The sequence below is a fragment of the Cydia fagiglandana genome, chromosome Z (assembly GCF_963556715.1).
Source record: "Cydia fagiglandana chromosome Z, ilCydFagi1.1, whole genome shotgun sequence".
In the NCBI taxonomy this organism is placed as follows: Eukaryota; Metazoa; Arthropoda; class Insecta; order Lepidoptera; family Tortricidae; genus Cydia; species Cydia fagiglandana.
In genome coordinates, this window is record NC_085959.1 from 31,356,153 (window position 1) to 31,378,749 (window position 22,597).

At 37.3% G+C, this 22,597-nt stretch overlaps 2 protein-coding genes across 2 annotated transcripts in view; both read left to right on the forward strand.

The window, feature by feature from the left end:
• Positions 1-333: 333 nt before the first annotated feature.
• LOC134679313 (COMM domain-containing protein 2-like) lies at positions 334-3,200 on the forward strand. Its single transcript, XM_063538217.1, has 5 exons — positions 334-598; positions 1,144-1,221; positions 1,704-1,786; positions 2,618-2,791; positions 2,873-3,200. Exons 1-5 carry the CDS (start codon positions 532-534, stop codon positions 3,182-3,184), a joined length of 714 nt encoding a protein of 237 aa, XP_063394287.1. The 5' UTR covers positions 334-531; the 3' UTR covers positions 3,185-3,200.
• A 2,867-nt stretch (positions 3,201-6,067) lies between these two features.
• Positions 6,068-22,597, forward strand: part of LOC134678846 (ATP-binding cassette subfamily C member 4-like) — a 46,301-nt gene continuing 29,771 nt past the window's right edge. Inside the window, exon 1 of the mRNA XM_063537552.1 lies at positions 6,068-6,566. Coding sequence (XP_063393622.1) covers positions 6,493-6,566 — 74 coding nt within the window. The 5' untranslated portion in view covers positions 6,068-6,492. The remainder of the gene's footprint in view (positions 6,567-22,597) is intronic.

Genomic DNA, 22,597 nt, shown 5'->3' on the forward strand with positions numbered 1-22,597 from the left:
TAGTACTAGTCTAAGACAAAGAAGGTACGATTCTCCCTATGATTGAAATGTGACAGTCCTTCGACAAACTATATTAAAATCTCGTCAAAGATCATATCTTAAGAATTCAGTAAAATATAAAATGGTTTTATATGAAATACAAAATGTATCCCATGTTTTCCGTATCCGCCTTATATAAATAAGTTGAGGAATTGAGATGTATTTGTAGTGATTTGTATATGATTTATTTTGTAGTAACAACATTTTGACAATCGTAATCGAATGGCTCATAGTCTCAAACAGCCCTGTCACCCACCTTCTATGACATTTCTATGAGTGCCATATATTATTTTTGTAATGTTGTGGTTTTAAAGGTTTTTTCTTTCTAATTTGTGTTGTATTGATTTCTAATAAGTACATATAGCATATAAACTGAAACGAATAAACTCAAGCCGATTGAAGTACATTAACGTACACGTGCGAACTCAATTTAGTTTTTCTGAATAAATTGAATGTTGTGTATCCATTAATAATTGTTAATATTAAGTAAAGATGATTATATTTCTTAGCGAACTACAAAAGGACCATTTGCGGTTGTTGCATCAACACTCTACTCAAGGTAGACTCCTATATTTTATATATTATTTAAGTAATTTGTAACAACTGTACAAGAACTTTATATTTGGACTTTCTACTTTTTCAGTTTTACTAGTTTAGTTAAACACCAGTTTTTATGAATAACAACTAAAACTAATGTTGATTTATGTTTTATCAGTAAAACTCTAGAATTATTTTCTGTAGAATTTAGCAAAACCTTCCTTTGTATACTTTTTTATTAGTACAACACCCACTTTCAACCTTGAATATGAGTTATTTACAGCGGCGTATTTACAGTCTTTGCCGCCCTAGGCCCCATAACCTGTAGCCGCCCCTTTCTCAGCACCCATCATATTGACTACATTTTGAGTTATTTCTTGTTATCAATATCAAATTTTTTATCTCATTTTGCCACCCCTAAATATCTTGTCTCCCTAGACCTTAGGGCAAATCCGTAAAAGTTATTATTATTAAACCCACATCCAGTTTGTATGAAAGATAGTCTTTCTAGGTTTTTTTTATTTATTAGTTTGAATAATTTTATTGTTAATTATATTTTTTTTACAGTGTTGGTTGACTTTTGTAAACTTGCCATTGACTTTTTAAATAATGGGATTAATCAGAAGAAATACTGTATTGCTGCAGGTAAGAACTTGTATTGTAAACAAACTGTTATGTTATGTGACAGGGCTTAAATAATGCTACCTTAAATTAAATTTAAGTTTAATCTTATATACTTAAATCAAAAATAATAGTGTGTTCAGTGGTTAGGCCCAGGCTCTGAGGCCGCCCCTTACTCAGCACCCATCATATTGTCTACATTATGAGTTATCATCTAGCTAATTTTTTGTCACAATTTGTTGCCCCTACCCTAACATCTTGCCGCTCTACTATGCCTTAAGCAGGCCACTGACGAGCCTTCCAAATGGATGCCGTTACAATGGATTCATCCAAATGGACGGCATCCTAATATTAAACATTGTACGTTTTTGACATTCACGGACCGATTTTGGATTGCAGCCACGCTATTTGGACTGTTGGATGGCTCGTCAGTGGCCACCTTTAGGGCAAATCCGCCACTGAGTGTGTTGCATCAGATGAGTACTATTAAGTATTATTTATTTCAGAGAAACTAAAAGTCTCATCAACAGCCATACAAAATCTTGTCCATGCATTGACTTGTTTGATTGTAGAAGGATGCAAGCATAATGTAAGTATATCAGTTTTACTTAAGATTTTTAAGACAATATTTAGGACAATTTGCCAGTTTTAATTTAACTCTGTCATGTTGACAAAAAGTCTAAAACTTAATTGAGGCCGACAGTCAAGTGTAAAAATATGGGTGAATACAAATATGGCTATTATAATTCGTATAATTTTCAACAGTACCTATGATATTTTTCAATCTCGTGAATGTACGTACATTTGACGATGTACGATGTTTACACTTTTGCAACTTACACCCTTATGAGTGTTACTTTTATTTTTTGCCATTTCTAGTGTTCCGTACAGAACTTTGTTCACAGAACACTTATGGGATCACTTCGGTCTTGTTATATATTGGGACATTTTGTGCCACTTCTATGTTTTTCAACAGTACCTATGTTATTTTTAATCTCGTGAATGTAGGTACTGTAGACGATGGTTACACTTTTGGAACTGACTCCCTTATGTAAACCTAAAAATGTAAACATATTTTATCTTTGACATTGACTGTGTGCTTAGTTAGAAGTATAACATTTTTGTAAATATTAATAAAACGATATAAGATAGCAATAAATGTGGGCAAGTTTTATCCCTTAAAACTCCTTGTTTTCAGACAAAACAGTATGCTAACTCAAAAAAAAAAAATATATATCATAGATTATTATTACACAAATTGATTAAATCCCACAGTAAGCTGAATAAGGCTTGTGTGACCGACTTTTTACTTTACCTACCACAATTTTGTAAAATTGTTATTAAATAAAAGACATATATTCTGCATCTTGTTTGTATGGCGTAAGAATATGTTATTCTGTATAAATGTATTTCTTTACAGTTACTAGAGACGGATTTCAAGTCCTCATTGGCCATAGCAGGTTTCACGGAGGAACAGAGTGAGGTATTAATTAAATTTTATAGTTCAAAGAAAACTGAGTTATCAGAGGCTCTCAATTTGCTTCAAGTAAAGGACCCAAGCTATCAGGATTTAATATGGAGGTTCGAAATTCAGGTAATCAAACTTTTATGATAATAATTGTAATAACAAATTAAACAATGATAACATCTATATCTGCGTATGTAACAATTTTAGGTAGCATCAAGGATTACCAATGAAGAAGTGAGGCCTACTGTTTTAATGGATTTTGTGTTATCAATGCCTAAACCATTCGGTACGAACCAGGACGATAAGAAGAATAACAAAGAGACTTATAAGGTTTATGAGAAAACCACAAATATGTCCATCCAGAGTGCCAAGACAGCCCGGCAGTGTCAACATACCATTCAACACATCTTGCTGCAATGCAACTTGTCTAACCTCATGCATTTAACAAATAAATTGGATATGGCCTTAAAAGAATCAAAAACACAACATGTGCGGAAGGTTCAGAGAGCTTTACAATAAATTTTAAACATCTGTACCTATAGAATGTTTTTTTATTTCCTTATTATCTGTAAGCATATGTATAAACGCTGTCATTGGAACATCTGGAACAATTCCTCGTGCTCAACCTTACGGGTTTTCCCCCCAAGAAAAGAAAATGGCAGTAAGTGTCTTTTTTGCTATCTACTTTGCACCGACTTGGAAATGGAACGGGCGGAATCGGCGCGCATTCATTCACATTTGTTTGGAGCCGGTCGGCTCCTCGCGGACGCGCCCGGCTCCGGACCATCTCCGGACGGACGCCACCGCTTTTGCCGTATATAATGTACAGCCACATGCGTATGCATAAAATACGCTCCGCGCGGTCCGGCTCCAGCCGGGCGGGGCGGTGGGAATCGCAAATTAACCAACTGGATTTGCAGTGGTCTTAGAGCAGGTATGCGGATTCGTAGTTTTTCTAGTACTTTTGTAATTTTGATTACAAGGAATATCTAAAAAGTTTTTATCAATATCAAGGGAGTCAAACGTACTTACAGCTGCTGCAACGCCAGCATAAAAGCCGGCGAGGTACTAATGTAGGCTGATGACGTTGCAGTTGTTACTGCTCCGAATGGAGACGGCCTTGAGAAGGCATTGTACGAGGCAGCCACGCAGCTTGCTCATCGGTTCGGAACCAATGGCTTGGCTCTCAACCTTAGGAAAATGCACTTCATGCAATTTAATTTATCAGGTTGCCAAGCAGCGCCGCTGGCTGTTTAAATCGATGGAACGCTGGTGGTACAAACCACTGGTACCTACTGCGTTTCTGGGTTTTGAGATAGACTCGTCGGGCTTGAAGTGGGAGTGTAGACAAACTGTACAGCAGAGTAGCTAGCGCATGCTTTGCCCTAAGTCGAATCGTTAGGTCTGTGACTCCGGGGGTTGCCCGCACGGCCGCACGTGCTATTTTGCAACAGTTTACACCCTAATACAGTACAGAACAGGACGGAGCGGAACTCTGGCGACGTTGTGCCGATGCCGAGTGGGAGAGAGGTTTTCGCCTCCAGAAACGCGCCATACGAACCATCTCACGAGTACCGCTATAGATACTCCGACGAAGCAACTGTTCACAAAACTGGGCATTCTCACATTACCCGCAGTAGTACCTAATAATTCAGGTGGCTGTGTATGTGCGTGAACACCTTACATCCTACGAAACGAACACAATGGTACACGGGTACAATACGCGAAACGCTAACAGGCTTGTAGGTATTAGCCGCAGTGGAGTCGTCCAAGTTAACTCACGTGATGGGCCCCACGGTCTACAACACGGTACCAAGCATTGTAACTGAGGCCACAAGTTTGCATAGGTTTTGGTAGAAGAGCCGACTGCAAAATTTGGAACCGACTTGATAGGTACCGCGATGAAATGCACAACGGTTTCCCATAAAAGTGATGCTAAGTCCGAATTTGATAGTCTACCACGGCTGAACTTGCCGAAAGTACGAAAAAGAAGGCCACTTCCGGTGCGAAAAAGGGCCGGGAGCTAATTTAACCCATCTGGTACCAAAATAATAGTTATGGCAGCAGTTATGTAGTTGTAGACACAGAAAAGCGAAGTCTGTCAGTATTTATTTTTGCCGGAAGTGCTTTGGCAGACGCTCTCAATGGTGACCACCGGGACCCCTAAATTAACCCATCTGATACCACCATGAAACCAATTCCAGTCGGTAGGTATGAACCCTCATTTCAATAATATATAAGTCTGCCAAAGCTTTTCCTGCCGAAACACCTTGACAGACAAATTTACGAGTATGACCTTACATAATCCCGTCTGTCAAGGTGTTTCGGCAGGAAAAGCAGTGGCAGACTTATATATTCCTTTTCATCCAATTCCACGTTTTTCCCAGTAGTTAAGTACCAGTGGTGATCTGGTGATGGGTGGGGAAAAAATTCCCAGTAGTTATCACTCGTAACTAGTGGGAACACGGAAGAAAGAATGAGCGCACCGCGCTCTTGTGAGTGGGAATAACCCAAAAACGGACTATGGCTGGCATGCTGCTGAACAATTTAGCTTGCTACGCGTGACTCGCACTTTGTCGATAACTTTTAACCTTCTTATTAGTAAACTGCAAGTCATCATGATACCAAAATCAGAATTGTAGTGATTTCCATCCGCTGAAAATGATGGAATCAGTTTAGAGGCGAAGGCGAGGCATGGAGCTAGAAAGCTATGAAAACATTGCTTATAAATTGTTTGCATTTATTTATCATACTATCTACCTCAGATCTAGGTCAATCTAGGTGTACCTACCTACCTACCTACCTGTGTGTTCTGTGAACGGGCTTTATTGTAGGTGTACCTTCAATAAAGTCGATTCATCATAGGTGTAATGTGAAGTAACGTACTCAAAAACTCTATTATTTAAAACAAACTAGAACACACACCATAAGATAAATTTAGCATCTAATATTTCCGTAAGGGTTCATTCACTGGTGCATTTACCCTACCCTTGTTACGTCAAACGGCTCCTCTACACGAAGGCCCAGCGCTGGACCAGTGAAATGGCCATGCGATGGTTATGGTTCCTCGTTCTACACAATGGCCCTCGCTGGACCAGCGAGATAGCCATGCGATGGTTGAGCACGCGTACTATGGAATGGGTCACGTGTAGATGCGTACGACACACTCGCTGGCCCACTACCTAAACCGGCTCCGTGGCCGTGCCATAAGCCATCCGACACCACTATCACTACCCTCTCTACACGCTGGCCAAAAAACATCAGTCCATGATCCGTCCCGTGTGTTGTGCCGAGCCGCTCCGGCCCGCGTGCCCCGTCACCCGGCGGCAGATGGCACTCTGCTCGCCCGCCGCCCGCCTCCCGCTTCGCTACTCCATTCCTCCCATTCGCCAAATCGCCCGTCAGTGTCAGTTCACCATCGGCGCGCCGCGGCGCCGGTTTGACTTTTGACGCGAGTTGCATATAAGTGTACTTAATCGGAGTGGATACTTAACTAATATTGTTATATCGCCATTTATGCAGTTTACATATACGTTACTCCAGTGAATATAAGCCGCATCCTCTTTATTCAGCAAATTTTTCATTGTATTCCGAGTATCAACCGTTTGTTTTTGCAAACTAACACGAGATGAGACGGAAGTATAGGCGTACATTATGCAACTAAACAAGAATTTTGAATTCGACATGATTACTGGGCAAAATTGACTGATATTATTTATTTTAGTTATATATGAGAGCTTTAGACGTAATACACATATACAAAAATATTATACTTACCATATAACAAATACAAACTATACCAGTGGTGTTGAAAGTGTCTGAGAAACATGGAATCGAAAGTTGTTATTAAAGAAAAGAATCCTCATGACAAAGCCAACATTTTGTCAAAAATATTTTTAACGTAAGTACCTACTTGTTTACCTGTCTGTCTTTATTCTTAAAATTTTAATGGCACCTAACCTAATAATGTCATTTTAGTTTCCACCGAATCTCTGCTAAGTACTTTATTTGCATTGTCATAAACTCTACGTAGGTACCTATTAGGTCATCATCATCATAACAGCCCTTTATCGCCCACTGCTGAGCATTGGCCTCTCTTCCAGCGTACACAACACTACTTTAATATACACTTATAATTCTATTAACTGTTGTTATGGTTTTGTAACTAAACAAAAGATTTGTTAAATGAGAGTTAACCAAAAACGTATGCAAACAGAACTGGGCGCCTACCCTAGATCGGCAACCTTTTAGCAGCCAAAGGCCACATAGTACTTAGTTAACGAAGTTGACGCGGGCCGCACTTTGTTAATATTTACGACTTTATCAGACATTGACGTTTGTCAAAATTACATACAAATAAGTCACGTGACTATTTCCATACATTATTTATGTTTCCATTTGTGTTTTCTATCAACTAATATCATGTTTTCTAGCTAGGCCCCTGAATAGGTACATGTTAAAGTTTGTTAAACAACTTTGTCAGTAGAAAAAGGCGCAAAATTAATATTTTCTATAGCACCGTTTTGCGCGTTCATAGTTAAATGTCCTGCATAATTTATACGTTTACGATAGTTTAGTGAAGATACTGCAATTTGTTTTAGCATAATTAATTAACAATTTAAAGCTAATACCTACTACATAGGGACTACGAGCGTGCTCCGAGCACACTAAAAGAGGCAGTCAGCAACCTGAAAGCATTGCTAGTATTGCTACTATTGATATTAGGCTTCATGGAGGAGCTGGGGTGGTTGGAGTAGCGCTACCTCGCTGCACGCAAAATAGGCACAATGGTTGTCGATTTGCGTTATGGCTCCTCTACACGATGGGCCAACGCCGGCCACTCCAAGAGACGCATTTATGCGTTAGAGGGAGCAAGTTATATTGCTATCTCATTCTACCACACGGCTGCGTCCCTTGGAGTGGCCGGCGTTGGCCCATCGTGTAGAGGAGCCATAAAAAGCCCAGAAGCACTAACTAACTTAAAGCTATGTTTTCCCCTCATCAAGGACAATATGCCATTTTGCGCAATTTCTTTTAAACAGACCGAAATTAATGTAAAGCCAATCTTAAACAGCATTGTGACCCTTGTTTATGCTAAAATATTGCCAGTTTTAAATACTTAAAGGATTTCTGGTTTACGTTTCACAATTGGTGCCATGACCATTATAGGCGTTTTTACCATAAGCTTGTGGCAAGTACAGGGTGCCTAGCCAAGGTGACAATCGCTTGCGCTACGACAACGAAACGCTTTGTGTCTCTCTATATCACTTTTACATACATATTAAGCCCAGTCCAGACATGACAATTTTTCGCCAATCTGATTTAATTGTCCAATCAAATCAGGCCGTGCGCACATAAACGCTAATTTGACTAGCCGATTAAGGCCGATATTAGCGATAAAATAGATTTATTTATTTATCTAGAGTGCTCAAATGGAGATATTGGAGAATGACGCTAAATTTATTTCGGTCGATTTGATCATCCCGCCTCTGGACTCCACTTTAGTGCGACAGTAACAGGTGTATTTCGTTCGCTACGCAGCGTAAAATATTAATAAAATAATATAATATAAACCCTAATAAACGTAAAAAACATAGGGTTGGTTTCGGCCAAAAACTGCCGAACCTCCTCAATTTCCATATCGCTCGATAGACTGTAAAGCTGGCCATACACACTAGGGTACGCCTGCGAAGTTTTACCTGTACAGCTGCGCGAGAGACGCTTCCAAAGTGGTAAAATGTGTGTCCTCCCCCCTGTAACTTCTAAAATAAGAGAATGATAAAACTAAAAAAAATATATCATGTATGTAATACATTCATGCAAACTCCCACCGAAAATTGGTTGGAACGAGATCTAGTAAGTCGTTTTTTTCGTAATCGTCATAAATCATAAACCGCAATTTTATTATGTTACTTGCTGCTACGGAACCCTTCATGGGCGAGTCCGACTCGCACTTGGTCGCTTTTTTACCTGTGGGCTCTTGAACTGTACACTTGTGTACAGGTAAAACTGAGCGAGTGTGGCGTTCGCCTGCGCAGTCCTCAGTTGATCGCGGAGATTGTAGATCGCGAATAGATTGCGATTGCAATGTCTCATAAAACATTCGTATGACCTTCCAGTAAAGCCCCCTCCAGACTATGCGCGTGAATCGCGGGCGAAGCCGCGAACGCGAGTGTGGAGTCGATTTACGCAGACAGCGAAATCGACTCCACACTTCGCGTTCGCGGCTTCGCCCGCGATTCACGCGCATAGTCTGGAGGGGGCTTAACAAGGAATCGCATTGTTACTTTTAATTTCTTATTAGGAGTTATAGCGGTTCTCATAACAGTGTCCTGCTATTTAATATAGGGTCTATTTAACATCCTTAGATAGTATTAGAACAAATTAAATTATTTCAGTTTATCCTTAGATAGATTCAGTAATATTCAGGATATATTTTAAATTCCTTTCAAAGTGCTCCGTCTACATCAAGCACAACTGACGACGGTGCCATGACTACAGAACTGAGAGTTTATGCAGGTTTACCGTGTGTGTGCTCCACCCAGCTAGGGTTTACCTGTGCAGTTTAACTGCGCAGTTTTACCTGTGCAGTTTAACTACACAGGTAAAACTGCGCAGGCATACCCTAGTGTGTATGGCCAGCTTAATATGAAAATAATGAAAATATGGGTAGGTATAGTATCAGCCGCCTGTGATAGCCCATACAAACTGTATAGTGAGATTAATGAGCGATATTTTATGTTACGATAAATTATTATAGTATCTTCGCCGTGTGTGAATTCCTCAAATAATTAAAACATGATCTCAAGAAAAACCTCCTAGGCACGCATCTTATACCTAAAATATGGGTTAAATATTCTCGGTGATGCAATTTCCATTGTCATGTTTATTTATTACACTAAAGCAGGCGACATCGACCGTCAATACACACACACACACACAAGTGTGTCTTGTATACCTATGTGAGAAAATAAATAAATCTAAAATATAAATAGGTATGGTAGTACAAAATTACATCCAGGTATGAGGTATGTATACCTGGCGGCGTAGTACGGTCGCGTTTTTAGGGTTCCGTACCCAAAGGGTAAAACGGGACCCTATTACTATACCCTATTGCTAAGCTAAAACGTAACAACTGCATACGACTTTCATAACAACATACGACTTTTTAAATTGCGAGGATAATAGGGATGGTGTTATGCCAAATGAAGTAGACTATTTTATTAACTTGTGCTTGGTTTAGGTATTTTCTATATAATTATAAATGTAGTAATGAATTCTTTCTTACAGATTTGTATTTTCCTTTTTTATTTCATGAGATGGAGCTGTAAAAAAAACTACCTAATTATTCCAAATTAATAATCAAATTTGATATTATCATTTTACATTACTTTCCATTCAGATTCCCACAAGATACTATTCGCAGAGAACTATGGAAAAAAGCTGTCCAATTAGAGAGACATGAAATTAAGTGGATGCCTGGAAAGATATCTAGAATATGTTCTATTCATGAGATATAACTCGTGAGATAATCATACCCGGTCTCCTATATGTAGATATACTTCTACTGAATTAATTTAACAAATACACACATCTGAAAATGTTGATCATTCGAATCCACCCTCTACCGTCACATACAGTCAGCAGCAGAAGTCGCTATACACTCCAGGTGCTCAAAGAGAGGTAAACGTTTAAACTATCAAAAAGTTGTTGACTGTCATGGTAGCATTTACTTGTGAGCGCTCAACATGTCACAAATATCTTAACAGTCGCTATTCATTAATTTCTACACTTACAATAAATCATTGATACCTTAGCTGTCAAAAAACCATTGGTATCTAAGCGGTCAACGTGTCAAATATATCTGAACAATATGGAAAAATAGACGTTTAAAGCATACATGTATGGTCGTATATTGAATGAATAATAGCTATGCTAATTTCAGGTAAAGCGTTTTGACAATCATCGAAAGCAGTACAGTCTTGTCATCACATACATCTATCTCACGTTTTGCCCTTCAACCATTGACAGAGGCCTGTCAGTCAGCTTACTGCAAACTATTTCTTTTATTTAATAGAATCATCAAAACGAATGAGTGACACATAGCGAAAGCTACCTGAAGCCGAATTTAGAGCCAATTGTCAAGGCACGTTGTGGTCTTGTTACTAAGGCGTTTGCTTTTCAAAGCAGAGACCGCGGGTTCAAATCTCAGTCGGATGCACCTAGAGATTACAGCTTTTGTTTTTTGGGTTTCATTTCTATTATTACTTAATTTGTGGTTTTATATTAATTTCGCATACGTTTATATGTTTTTTGAAGATATGTCACATGTAGAGTATGTACGACTTTCTAACAGGACGTTGTAGGTTTGAACCCGCAGTAAGCGTTCCTTAGATTACTCCTGTGCGGAATGCCATTTGATGTTTACTGCTAGGTTATACTGGTTATACTAACAATAAGTTCAAAGATATACAGTATGTATCAGAACGAAAGGCCAAGAAAGAGACCCATTAATGTTTAGGTCATACTGAACAACTTTTACTATGGGACCAACCCCGAAAACGCGGAAAAATACTTGGAAGTTTCATACATTTTGCTGGTCTGATGTTGAAATTTTCTATGGGAGAGTATTTTTTTTTACGGGGTTTCGGGGTTGGTCCCATCGTAAAAGTTGCTCATTATGACCTAAACATTAATGGGTCTCTTTCTTGGCCGTTCGTTATGATACATACTGTATATAACTCCGTATACTCTATCCTCTCTGCTAAGTTGTAAAAACAAAATTCGTCATTCCTATGGTCAACAGTTAGCATATTACGTAGGTGTATATGCATGGCAGTGATGGTTTTAACGGCTAGCCTCTATTACAAAGCCATAAGGTTTACATGTCAGATTGGGACAGAGAACGTGTTAAGTTTCAATTCTATTATTTTCTCCTTCGTTCTTTGATCGATTCGGAGCATCGTATTTTAGTACTATATAGTATATTTTAGTACAATAAGCGGGCTAAATTAATATATTAACATATAATATGCTCTACGATTTGGAAGAACGTCCGCCTATGACAGTTAAAATAAAAAACCTATCATTCTCGTAAAACCTACTTATTTATTGTCTAAGTTTGACACTTGACGATAAAATACTTCTTTAAGAAAGGAGGTGTCAATTCGTAGCTGCTACAGTATTTTTTTTAAAGTTAAACAGATAAAATGTTGATGCTTAGTTACCATTGAAATAACAACTGCTTAGCAACTGGTGGCACCCTGGCTGCTGACGTACGTGATTGGCAGTGCGTGTAGGTATTAATGACAGCAGCTTGAATTTGAGTGCTTAGTTACCACTGAGTTTCTAACCGTTATTGTCATTGTGATTAAATAAGGGTGTATGTGTTAAAGAAAAACTCAGAAGTTAAGATATATGTGACGAACTGAAAGCCTATGCTAAAATGACAACTTAGATGTCCTTATTTTTGTGACGATTGAAGTGTATATGTTTTCTTGGACACCTAACCCGCTCAGGTATATCTGATGCTGACTGTACGGCTGTTCGCTCTCAAGCCATTTCCGTCAGTAGAAAAGAGCGGCAAATTTAGAAAATGTAAGCGCGCGAACGGGTGTGGTCCCAAACAAAATTTTAATTTTGCACCTTTTTCTACTGACAAACTTACTTGACCGGCTATATACATATAAAATATTTCCATTGGAACTGAAAGTGGGGATTTATTGTGACTCCGCCTATTCAAATATTTTTGACCCGATTCGTGTACCCGTGTAAATTTTGCAGACTGTATAGCCAGTCCGATTTCTAAGATCAAGTTCGCCATACATTTACTATGGCGTACTTGATCTTTGAAAAACGGACAGACTATACCTGAACGTGAATTTGCACTGCCATACAGATTGATAATTAAATATACAAAATACTTATTATAGCGGAAAACATTTATACAACAATGATATATTTAAATATGTTGAGTTCGTCTGTCATTTCATAACAACATTTTAACTAGTTATCTTTTAATCTGCATTAAATTATTATACGTGAATTATTTGACTGGTTCTTCAATGTATGGCATAAACCTGTCCCTGTCCAAGTCATATTCTAATCAAATATAGCTGGTCAAGCAAATCTTGTCAGTAAAAAAAGGCGCGAAATTCAAATTTTCTATGGGACGATAACCCATCGCGCCTACATTTTTCAAATTTGCCGCCTTTTTCTACTGACAAGATCTGCTTGACCAAGTATATGAACCGCGAACTCTCAGCGGCCAGTACGTACAGCAAGAAGGTTATTAGCGGATTAATGTCGCTGATTGGTAGTTATTGACATTATATGCATTTCATCTACACTTAGCTATGTACCATTAGTGTAATAAAGATGACTATTATTTCGTTTACCAGCTTTGATTACAGGCTCTGTAAACGCGTCGTCTTATTTGAATGTAGGCGTAATTGTGTATGTGTGCTAATTTGGCCCGAGAATTTGAACGGTAATGTTCCTAAAGGCGGTATCCATGGTTATATATGATCGCAGCCTAAAACTGTGTTTTTATTCTATGTATGACTAAAAACCTAGTTTACAGGTTTGTAGAAAAGGCTTGCGCCCCATTAGATCCGAAACTTAGAGATCGTGTACCTACCCTTTAGGCAGATTTTGCCAGAAAACGATATACCTACAGCGTTTCATCCGGTCTTGTGGCTTTCCAGTAGTTAAGTGTGTTTCAGGCGTTTCAACCATACTCTCCCAACAAGACTCATTTTATGTCGTTAGATTACGTCATTAGAAGTGACTTGCTGTTTCTGCATAAGTACCTACTTTACAATGTACTGTGTTACTTCGCCAAATATAAATTAGCACATATCTGTATTGCATCTTTTACCCGTAAAATATGTATATAATATTTTTAATAAAAATATACCATTTTGACAAATTTTTTACTACCGGCGGTATCTTTCTTGAGCCATTTTGATCTTCATTGAGCCAATGGCGACAATGACTTGTTCGTCAAATCAATTTCTTCCCAGCAATAATGCCAAGTTGCCACAAACAGTAAATAATAGTACCTACTGCCGTACAGAAAGGAAACTTCCTACAAAACCGAAGATTGACACCGGTTCAGGGTCGAATCATGCTATCCCTTTCTAATATATGGCACTATCCCTTTCGGCAGTTTTGACTATTTAGGGTTGTCAAAATTCAACTGATTATCTTATCTGTGGTCCAGTAAGCAAAAGGAAGTCAAGTGGTGCCAACCCTAATAATTGCTCGGAGCAATGCTGAGCCGAGCGGAGTTGGGCCGAAGTCAGGAGTTTCGCACCCCTGCCACAAATGTCACCCAGGTCATCACACTAGTTTTTACCAGTGGTAACAACTTGGTGGTAAAACCTGGGAATAACCCTTTTATTACTTCCCTTAAGCAGGGCCCAGACAAGACTCTCGCAAAGACCGATTTAAATTGACAATTTAATCATATAATGATTCAAGGACATTGGCTCGCCGATCTCACTATGAAATTTAAATCAAATTTAATTTTTGATCAGATTGCCAATTTTATTGTCCGTCTGAAAGGCCATCGAGCTAGCAACAAGAAACACATCCCAATATTCAACTTTCCCATTCAAAAATTAGTAACAGTCATTTAAAATTACGGATACGGATCCTCCTATTAAGACGGTTAATAACTGGGAGGAGTCTTCTAATAGCTATAAATATGAAGAATAAGGCCGCGCACGTAGTACCTATACACGGCATATACCATAGATGGATAGACTATCTCCCGTAGACTCGGTCTTATAAATAAAATATAGGCAATCGATAACTCGTGGTAACCATACATAAATAGGCGCTCTGGCGCCATTCATGTTATTAATGTAAGAATCATAAGGAAAAGAAGAATAATTATGTAGTCCTTTGTTTTGTTTTAAATTTTATATTTCAAATAATACAATTTATAACATAAAAACTCTTTCAATTTTAAATATTTTAATTGTAAGTATATTACTTAATACCCTTCATACCACAGCTATAACCTGTATCTTTAGGTATTGAAATAAAAGTAAACAAACAATTTGTAATTATTGGGGTAGTTGTAACATTTATTGGTTAACCAACCAAATACAAAACCGTCTGGATCAGTCACTGAACGACCTGACTTTAAACTACATTATTTGATCATGTAATGTTTTCGTCTATCGTCAACTTGAGGGTAGATTTTGTTTACTTTTATTACAAGCTTTTATTTAGTTTCACCTGACCGTTGTATGTCTGTCTGTCTGTGTGTAATCAAATCTTGCAAGTTAAATTTGATCCACTTCCCGGTTTCCGATTGAGCTGAAATTTTGCGTACATACGTAAATCTGGTTACAATGCAATATTATGGTGTCATCGAGCTGATCTGATGATGGAGACCGGAGGTGGCCATTGGAACTCTGTGATAAAACAACGAAACCTAATTGTGTTTGGGGTTTTTAGAATTGTCTCGATGAGTATTAGTTGTCTGTGGAAAAAAAAGTACAGTCGGCGATAAAAGCTTATACAAAAAATGTTTTTTTGCCAAAAACTTATTTTAATACCTAAAGATCTAAAGATACAGTGTAGGTATAGTGACATCAGACAGGATTTGACAAGCTAAATTTTAAACAGAAGTATAGGCACTAGCAGAGTTATTGAGACGCGATAGCCTTATCTTCCGTCGCGGATTCGCACGGTGCGCCATTAATTTTCTTTTGTTCCTGGCTTTAAGACGGAATTAATTTTGTCCTACTCGTACTCGATCGTAGACTTGTGTTGTGAGAATCGCTTATCTTTAAGGTGGTATTCACATTGGATAAGAATTCACGTCGCTCCGGTGCCCGAGCGGGACATCGTTATATTATATACCTACGTGCAAAGCGCTATTATACGCAATATCTGGGAGACCGAGCTTTAATCAGAAAACATATAATAGTATTTTATACAATCATCATATCAAGTGATATAATAGAGAGCTTTTAAGTCGAGTACCGTGTGTACGAAGCTTGCTGATTTGCCTAAGTAAGGTACGAGATTGAAAAGCTTGATTATATCACTATTGTATACAACTTTTTCTACGAATCAACAAAAATAATACTTTAAACTAGTAGAATCATATAGGTAAACAAACCAAAAGTATACAGCTAAGATACGCGAGCAGCTGCGATACCTTCATACTCGTACCGCTCCCCGGCCGCAGCCTAGCGGGTTGGTCAACGACACCTCGTAACTCATGAGGCCCTGGTACTTGCCTCTTGCTAAATTCAATTTTTAAACAGTTTTTTTCTCGTTTTTAGCCACCGTAGCCTATGGAGACTAACAAGTAACGCTAAGCGGTTTTCGTAGTCTATGGATGTACCTATATTAAGGGTGTCACATGCGCGTTTCTGACTTATGAAGCAATTGTTCCTACAATACAACCTAAAATAAATAATTAATTTGAGCTTTGGTTTTGTTTCGTCCTCTTGACCGCGCCGAGCTGCGATTTGTCAATTTAATTATAGTTGACTAAACTGTATCGAAATGAATATTATAGTTGAGTTGGGAGCCCATAAATTAATAGTACCTAAATGCAGTTTGGTATACGAATTTTTTCTCAAACATGCAATGAAATATTGATGTTATGTTCCTTATAATAGGCTGCGAAGTATGACGTTTCAGGTGCGGCTAGGACAAAAGATATTTAATGGAATTTCATACAAATCTTGCAGGCCTAGGCCGGCAAAGTCCTCTTTTTTAATTTTCATTTCACAGATATTTGTGACACAGCATCGTGGCATTCATCCATAAAAAAAAACTAGAGGCAGTATTGGCTTTATGGTTCGTAATGACACTGCCACTACGCCTATAAAAAAAAAAACAAAAAACAATGTTTGCTATAATTTGCAGTTTTATTTGTATAAAATCAACATGAACTTAATAAATAATACATTATTAACCAAATTTTATAATTTTAAATTATAAATTTAACTACACAAATAAAAACACTTAAAATATTTCATCTAAACGTTAGCGGTAAAAAGGTCTACTCAAACACGCGTAGTTATTTTTTTTAAATTGTTATGGAGGTAAAGTTGAAAAATTTTCATTCTGTTTTATTGGATTTATGGTGCGTTGTTGATTTTTTTACTTTAATATGAGTTCCGACGAAATAATGAAATTAATATTAATTGTAATCGTAGGTGTTGGAATTGGCAGCGTAAGCAGAATTGATTTTGATGATGAAATAACTTGCTGCCTCTGCCGCTAAGTCAAAGCCGAAGTATGTATATGGTTGCTTATGGCAATTTTATTATTTGAGAAACTAAGAAAAATGGCTTACAGTTTATTAGAAACCGTTTTGTGGCATATTTTAAATGAATGTAACTACAAATTCATCAACACTGTGGAAATTATACTTATTTACACCATGCATAAAGCAACGATGTATGTGAAACATGATATCAATATGAAAGACTATGTAAACTTATGTGACGAAAACGACAGTCAGACGGATACAAGGGGAAAAGATCAAAGATACATGAAAATATACGGGTAGTAAAAATACACGACTCGTGTAAAACATACGCGTGATAATGATATAGGTACGTGTTGGTTATATTTTGGGTGTAGTTTACTTTTAGTTTTTTCTATAAATAAAACTTGGGTTTCGTGGATTTTTTATTTTATTTATTTCATTGCATGTTTGAGAAAAGCACTATACATACCTCGGCGGGAAATGGGGTTGCCCGCGCTCAGACCTATCCGGCCTCGCTTCGCTCGGCCGTCTATATGTCTTCGGCCGGCAACCCCTTTTGTCCCGGCCTCTGTAGTAATGTACTATTAATTCAAGAATTACAGTCGACGAGTAGAAAAAAAACCTAATAATGCGCGTTTTCCCAGAGATAAGACTAACTAGATCGATTTTTCGCCCCCGAAAACCCCTATATAGTAAATTTCATTCAGCTGAGGTCGCTGAAATATATAAGTAAAGACAATAATTGCTCGTTTAAAGGTATAAGATAATATATACGTTCATAACGCTGCGAATTCGTATCAGTGTGTTACTGATAGGTAACTGCGTATCAGTCTGAGAAACGTCGTACCCCGCAACATATGTAAATAGTAGCGAACATGACAGTACAATTTTGGACGAATTTTCTCCCTGTCAAGCCTTTATCAACCCGCTGTAGTACTATTATATATTCTGTGCCGCTGTACCGTTGCCAAATTATTTCCCGACTCTAGCCTGGAAGCGTTGCGTTTTATTATGCTCCGAGCTCCGTCTAGTAGTACAATGATCTGTGTTTCTACATAACTATCAAGGTTATATATGTAGCTATTGATTAAGCCGCGTGCCTTCACCACAGCGACCCAATTCATAAAACATGTAGTCTCGAGTTGTCAACTGAATTGATACCCAGTATATAATGTCTTGAGATCGGTAATAACTATGCATGATCGAAATTACTCTTATACTGATTCGATGCTGTGCACTTTTATTGACGTGTATAGTTACTATAGTTACGTACACGATACACGTGCATGTTAAGGTATATTTAATTGAAACGCGACTCTGCATAATATACTATGATGATCGAGCAGCTATTTCTTATACTTCTTATGGCATATGTAGACTGGAGTGTAAGTACTTGAGTAGAGTCAGACCGAGAAAAGTCTGCAGCGATTTTGATAGCCCACGCAGTGCAAGTGTCGTTTCAAACGTTAAACTTCTATTGAAATTATGATGAATTATTATGACCGGTAGGTCAACGACAGGTCAACATACCTATACGAATCTTTACAAAAGTAGAACGATACAATACACCAAAGCTAACAGTCATATATGTCAGCGGTCGATCGTAAAGTTCCTGTACGGCTACCATCAGTTTGGCATTGACATAAACGCTATCGTGAACGTAATTTACTTTCTATGCATCTTGCTCGTACTGACATATTAGTGCGAAAGAGATATAGAAAGTAAATTACGTTCACGATAGCGTTTATGTCAATAGCCGTACTGTGTAATGTTTTGACGGTAGTCACATCGTCAAGAACGTCACTATATGCCTAGGAAGTTCATGATCGGCCGCCGACATAGTATAATATTTGTGCGTGGCGTTCTACAAGGTATATCTTACCTTTGGCCTATCCTCAACTAGATGGCGAAACTTTTTTCATTTAACTAATTTAACACATATCAGTGAAAAAACAAGGATCAATGTCAAATGGCGTTATAAAAGTTTTAATCATTTATTTTGTGTCACAGTAAAGTACAGACTACATAAATTACTTTGACAATATTCCTCTAGTCTAAATTATTTTTGGTATATCGATTGAAGTTGCTGTTATAACTATGACTGATAGTTACATAATATAATTACAGGATTAAACGAACTTACCTGAAGTGAAGTTCTATCCTGATTATATGTAGTGCTTAGTCCGAGGTAGATATTACATGTAGTATCCTGATTCCAGCGTCTAAGGTCGCGATTTCAGAGCCTAAAAAAAAAAAATAACCCTACCTGGCAACACTATGGTCACCACGCTTCATTAAGTTTAGAGCTAATTAAGAGGGTAAAAGATTAAGAGGGAACTATTAATCTTGGGAGGGAAGGGAACTTCCTACCTCGGACTAAGCACTACATATAATCAGGATAGAACTTCACTTCAGGTAAGTTCGTTTAATCCTGTAATTATATTTGTGCTTAGTCCGAGGTAGATATTACATGTAGATGTTCAGAGAAAATTAATAAGCATTATTTATTTACTTTAAGATCTTTTAATGTAAAAAAGAGACTTACTATCTCACATTTTGTACCTTATGTACTAACTGTATTCTTAACAGTTATGAGATCAAATCAAATTAGAAAGAACATAGAGACTAAATTTTTAATAAACTTAATCAGTGAGTAACAGTCTTATATAACTCTTATAAGCTTCTTAACTAATTTCCTAACAGTAAATCAACAATGACAATTTGTTTGTACTGTCTTAGTACAAGCCTCAACTAAAAAATTTAAATAAAACGTAACTCAGGACTTGGCTCCTATAATAAAGACTATACTAAAAACAAAATATCTTAATCTCCGAGCACTCTTCGGGCAAATTGAACTTGGTCGTTAACCATATTAGTTAGCGGTCTATTATAATGTCGGGCAAATGTTTGCGATCTTGATGACCAACCTACAGCCTTCATTATGCTGTCTACAGTAAGGCCTGCTCTCTGTGCGCTCTAGAAGAAGACGCATGTCTAGTGGAATGAGCTGAAAATCTAGATATATCCACCCCACTATCATTCATAATTTGCTTCAGCCATCTGCTAATAGTCTGAGTGGAGGCTTCTCTGATAGGATTTTTAAAGGTAAGAAAAAGGTTCTTGAGGGAACTGTTTTCTTGTCGTATATTTTGAGTAGTTTCTAAATATTTAGTTAAAGTTCTAGCCGGACATATCTCAGGTTTATTATTTAAATATGGTATGCTAAGTATTGTTGGAGGACGTCTGGGCCCAGAAGTCTTCAAAAGGTTTGTAATTTGTATTGTGATACCGTCTGTAGAGGTCTTAATATTATTAATTTTAATATAAAAAAGAGTCTGTACTCTTTGGCCTGTTGCCAAAATTAATAACATTGCTAGTTTCTTTGTAAGTAATTCTAGTTGTAAAGATTCTAAGGGATATAGATTTCCTAAGAATGTTAATACTGTGTCCGGGTTCCAAGTATCATTATACTTGGGTTTCATAGGGCGCAACTTATAGAATCCTTTGAATAGGCGCTTAATTCTTTCATCCGTGCCTATGTGGCTGCCAATTATAAGGGATAACGCTGAGCGATAGCAATTGAGTGATTGATAAGACAGGCCATTCTCAAAGCAGTTTGTTAAGTATGATATTATGATAGGGACTGATGCACTGAATGTATCTATACTATTACGTTTACTATAAAGCCACCACTGGCGTAAACAACTATTATATTGTTTAATGGAGTTCTCAGATAATGAAGCAATCATAATGTCAATTGAACGTTCTGCAATTAATCTTCTTTTAAACGCTTCCCTGATAATTTGCACGCCGCCAGGATAAGTTGCGTCTGAAGAGGGTGTGGAGTTCTGAAAGGAGACATGAGGAGGTCTTCAGATGGTCCGAATGTTAGTATATCTGATATTACCATAGATTTTAAGAGTGGATACCAAACTTGAGATGGCCATAGAGGAAAAACTAAAATGCCTGTGGCCTTTTCTGATTTAATCTTATGAAGAACTTTTAGTAGAATACCAAAAGGTGGGAAAGCGTAGAAAAAGGTAGAATTCCATTTGACTGTGAAAGCGTCAATGTTCCAGGCGAAAGGATCCCTGTGCCATGATATATATTTGTCACATTTATGATTAATTCGTGACGCAAATAAGTCTAATTCGGGGACGCCAAATTTATCAACAATCATATTAAAAATATCCTGTGCAAGTTCCCACTCAGTATCTACATTAAAGTTGCGAGACTGAAAGTCCGCTTCAACATTTTCTTTTGATTTGATGTAAGATGCGAAAATCCACAGATTTCTCGCTTCACACCACCTCCATATCTGTCTAGTAATATCATTTAGTAACGGGTATTGCACTCCACCCATACGGTTAATATATGCTATAGCAGTTGTGTTGTCTATCCTGAGAAGTACTTCACAGTTATTATATTTATCTGCGAAGCATCTTAGAGCAAAGAAAGCTGCTAAAAGTTCTAAATAGTTAATGTGTTGATTGCGCTCCCACTCAGACCAATTGCCCTGTGTACTTTGGCCATTACAAAATGCACCCCATCCCATAAGTGAAGCATCTGAGAATATTTCAAAGGAGAAGTTATATTGTTTAATGTGATTACTCTTTACTAAAATGTTCTCTTTCCACCACATTAAATCTTTTTTGATTGGTTTATTAATGTTCATCATTCCTTCAAAATTATCATTATGGTATTCTAGAGCTAAAAACTTTTCTCTTTCTAAATTTTTTGTGTATACAAAACCATAAGGAATTGCTATGCAGACTGACACTAAATTTCCTAGTAATTTTGCAAATTCTCTAATACTGCATGATTTAATTTTAAGGAAGTCTTTAATTAAGGAGTATAAACTATTGCGTTTCTTTAGTGTAGGGCTTAAAGTCATGTTTCTTGAATTAATAGTAAAGCCTAAATACTCCTTCACATGGGATGGAGTTACAGAGCTCTTTTCATCATTAATTATGAAGCCTAAACATTGTAATAAATTACATGTTTTTTGGGTGTTATTTAGACATTCCGTGTAAGTACTTCCAAGACAAATTATGTCATCAAGGTAGATAATAAGCCTAATACCCTGTTCTCTCAGAGTTTCAATAGCCGGCTTTAAAAGTTTAGTAAAGACTAGAGGTGCCGTAGATAAGCCAAATGGCAAACAGTTAAATTCATATAATTTCTTATTGAATGTAAATCTTAAATATTTCTTATGTGATTCATTTATAGGCACCAAATAATATGCATGTTTCAAGTCAACAGTACACATGTAATCATCTGTTGTAACTAGTTTACATAATGTCCTAATGTCTTCCAGCTTGAAATGTTTTGTTATAATAAATTTGTTTAAACACTTTAAATTGAGAATAAATCTGTGAGATCCATCTTTTTTAGGGATAGTAAAAATATTAGATAGAAATTGCCCTTTACTTGGTTGACATTGGGTAATAGCCCCCATTACAATAAGTTTATGTATTTCCATTGTAATAATCTTTCTCTCAGAGGTATTAAATGTGTTATTAAGAGGAACATTATGTTGATTTGGTTCACTATCAAAAGGTATGGAATATCCATTTATCCATTTTAGGATTGTTTCATCATCTGTCAAAAATGCCCAACAATTATAAAAATGTTTAAGGCGGCCAGCAAAATTTACCTTTATGGGTACTTTGCACGACCTCCTC

Coding starts and splice junctions, on each gene's coding strand:
- LOC134679313 (XM_063538217.1), top strand. CDS start 532: ATGATTATATTTCTTAGCGAACTACAAAAGGACCATTTGCGGTTGTTG. Junction 1,222..1,703: donor GAAATACTGTATTGCTGCAG/GTAAGAACTTGT, acceptor TATTTATTTCAG/AGAAACTAAAAGTCTCATCA. Junction 2,792..2,872: donor TATGGAGGTTCGAAATTCAG/GTAATCAAACTT, acceptor TAACAATTTTAG/GTAGCATCAAGGATTACCAA.